The 2,413-nt window shown below is 47.4% G+C and overlaps 1 protein-coding gene across 1 annotated transcript; it reads left to right on the top strand.

Moving 5' to 3' along the window:
- Positions 1–195: 195 nt before the first annotated feature.
- PAAG_07670 (cell wall protein ECM33 precursor) lies at positions 196–1,596 on the top strand (the record flags this gene model as incomplete). Its single annotated transcript, XM_002790325.2, has 3 exons — positions 196–259; positions 413–1,250; positions 1,329–1,596. 3 exons carry the CDS (start codon positions 196–198, stop codon positions 1,594–1,596), a joined length of 1,170 nt encoding a protein of 389 aa, XP_002790371.1.
- Between the last annotated feature and the right edge of the window lie 817 nt (positions 1,597–2,413).

Below are 2,413 nucleotides of genomic sequence, written 5' to 3'. Positions count from 1 at the left end.
CCCTTCCGTCTCATTGTCAATCCCCCCCCAAAGAAAAAAACATCCCGTACTCTCTTCGGTTCCCCTTGCGGGCTTACTGACTGTCCTACCTTTGTACGTAATCTCTTTAGATAACATTCCTCCTCTACATCTCCTATACCAACCATTTTCTAGCCATTAACACCGCCCTTTTACTTTTATAACGGAAGAGATCAAATGGCGTTTATAAAGTATCTCATCCCTGCTTTCGCTGTGGCTGGCCTGGTAGCTGGGCAAAGCTGTGAGTTTTTTTTTTCGTCTTCTCCATTTCCAGAGTCTCGCTGTAACTCGCTCGATATACTCATGGCCGCCGCGATTTCAATGGGGGGTCCAATTGGCTCCCGAAATATATAACTCTCTACATGCACCTAACTCGCTGTGTGCGTGACTCTAGCTTGCAAGGGTAACAAGGTCATTCAAAACCAAGGAGATGCCTCTGCTCTCGCCTCCTGCAGCAAAGTCGATGGTGACATTGAGGTTGCTGCCCAAGTTCCCAAGGGCAGCATCAGCCTTGATGGCATTCGGGAAATCACCGGCAACCTGATCGCCAAAGGCTCCCAGAATTTGACCGCCCTGAGCGCATCCCAGCTCGAAAGTATTGGCGACACCTTCCAGCTTAGCGGATGCATTGAGCTGAGAACTCTCGAGTTTGAGGCTCTTACCCAGACCGGTGCTCTTGATTTCGAAGCCCTCCCCAACCTGCAGCAGCTCGCGTTCGGCAAGGGTGTTTCCAAGGCCAAGAACGTCCGAATCTCCAACACAGACCTGGTTACCCTGAAGGGTATCATGTTGGAAACCGTTGGTGACTTGGAAATCAGCAACAACCCCCATCTGAAGGAAGCTGATGTTGCAATGATCACCAACATCACTGGCTATGCTAGCTTCTCTGCCAACCACGTGGACCTCAAGATCTCTTTCCCCAAACTCGAGCGTGCCTTGAACATGACATTCCGCAACGTCTCCTCCATCGAAATTCCGTCCCTCCGGAGCACCCAGGGTCTCCTTGGTTTTTACTCCAACTATTTTGAGGGACTACAGGCCCCTAACTTGACCAGCACTGGAGATCTCGTCTTCGCTGATAACTCAGGCCTGAAGAACATCTCACTTCCACTCCTCGAGACCGTCAGAGGTGCTTTCCAGATCGCAAACAACACCGAACTCCATGCCGTCGATGGCGTTCCCAAGCTGAAGACCGTCTACGGTGCCTTCGATATCACAGGCAAAATCTCCAAGTAAGTGCCACTTCCTTCCCCACCTTTTTCCTGACTTATGCGCTCGAACTACTTCTGACACCATTTCCTTCCTTACAGAGTCGAGCTCCCTAGCCTTGACGAAGTCCGCGGCGAATTCAACCTCCAGACCACCGAGAAATTCGACTGCAACAAGCTCAGGGGTGAGGTTCGCAAGGCTGGCGAGTGGGTTTGCAAAGCTGAGGAATCCAACCCACAGACCGGAACGGGCACTAACTCTGGACCTGGCAAACCTAAGCCAAGCGGCGCTGCTATGGGACCCCTTTCGCCTCCTTCTGGCATGACTATGCTTGCGTTGGCTGGTGGTGTGCTTGGATTTGCTCTGTAGATCGAATTGTGGTAGGGTAGGATTGGTATAACTAGTACCTTTGCACATCAAATGGCGTTTTTCTTTCCTTTTAAATTATCCTTCTCTTTTCTTTTCTTCTTTCTTTGATTTCCCTGTGAATTCCTTAATGGGTCCGATGTGTGTCTTTTTTGACAACTTTTCCAATGGCAGATACATTTTTATGGTAATATTAAACCTTTCTCCCTTTTAATAAACTCTTTTTTCTTTTGCCTGAACACTTATCTCGCTTTGTTATCTTTGGGAGTGGGAAATGTAGTTTTCTCTCTTCCGTGTTCATAATCTTGTTCATAATCTTGTTCTGGAGGGATGGGTTAAAGGTCATAAGGAATTGGCTGAGGGCGAGATGTTGAGAATGGAAGCATATAAGTATGACAGTGATAGGAGCGGGATATTAGTGTGCTGTGACTGAGAAAGGATTTGTGAGCTGGAGATAAAAAGGGACCATAGGCAGTGGATGGCATCATCATCATCATCATCATCATCAGTAACAGCAATGTTGCCCTGTTTATAAAGGCCTGAATTCCCTCTACTTCTCTGCTGTAATTGTCATTGTTAGATGGGATGGGATGGGATGGGATGGGGAAATCTATTGTTTCTTCTGTCTTGTACTTTTGCTAAACGTAGAAGGGGAGATAGAGACGGGGAAGAGGGTACGGTCAGTAAGATGATTTTTTTTCTTCTTATTGATATCATGGCCTGCTGTGTATTATTGAACAAGAAATCGCTCTCTACTTCTTAACATGATCTGTTTATCTTCTCGTCTTTCTTAATGAGTGGAACAAGAAGTGTTTGGGGG

This window comes from Paracoccidioides lutzii, assembly GCF_000150705.2.
Source record: "Paracoccidioides lutzii Pb01 unplaced genomic scaffold supercont2.26, whole genome shotgun sequence".
Classification (NCBI taxonomy): Eukaryota; Fungi; Ascomycota; class Eurotiomycetes; order Onygenales; family Ajellomycetaceae; genus Paracoccidioides; species Paracoccidioides lutzii.
This window is presented reverse-complemented; position numbering and strand designations above follow the sequence as displayed.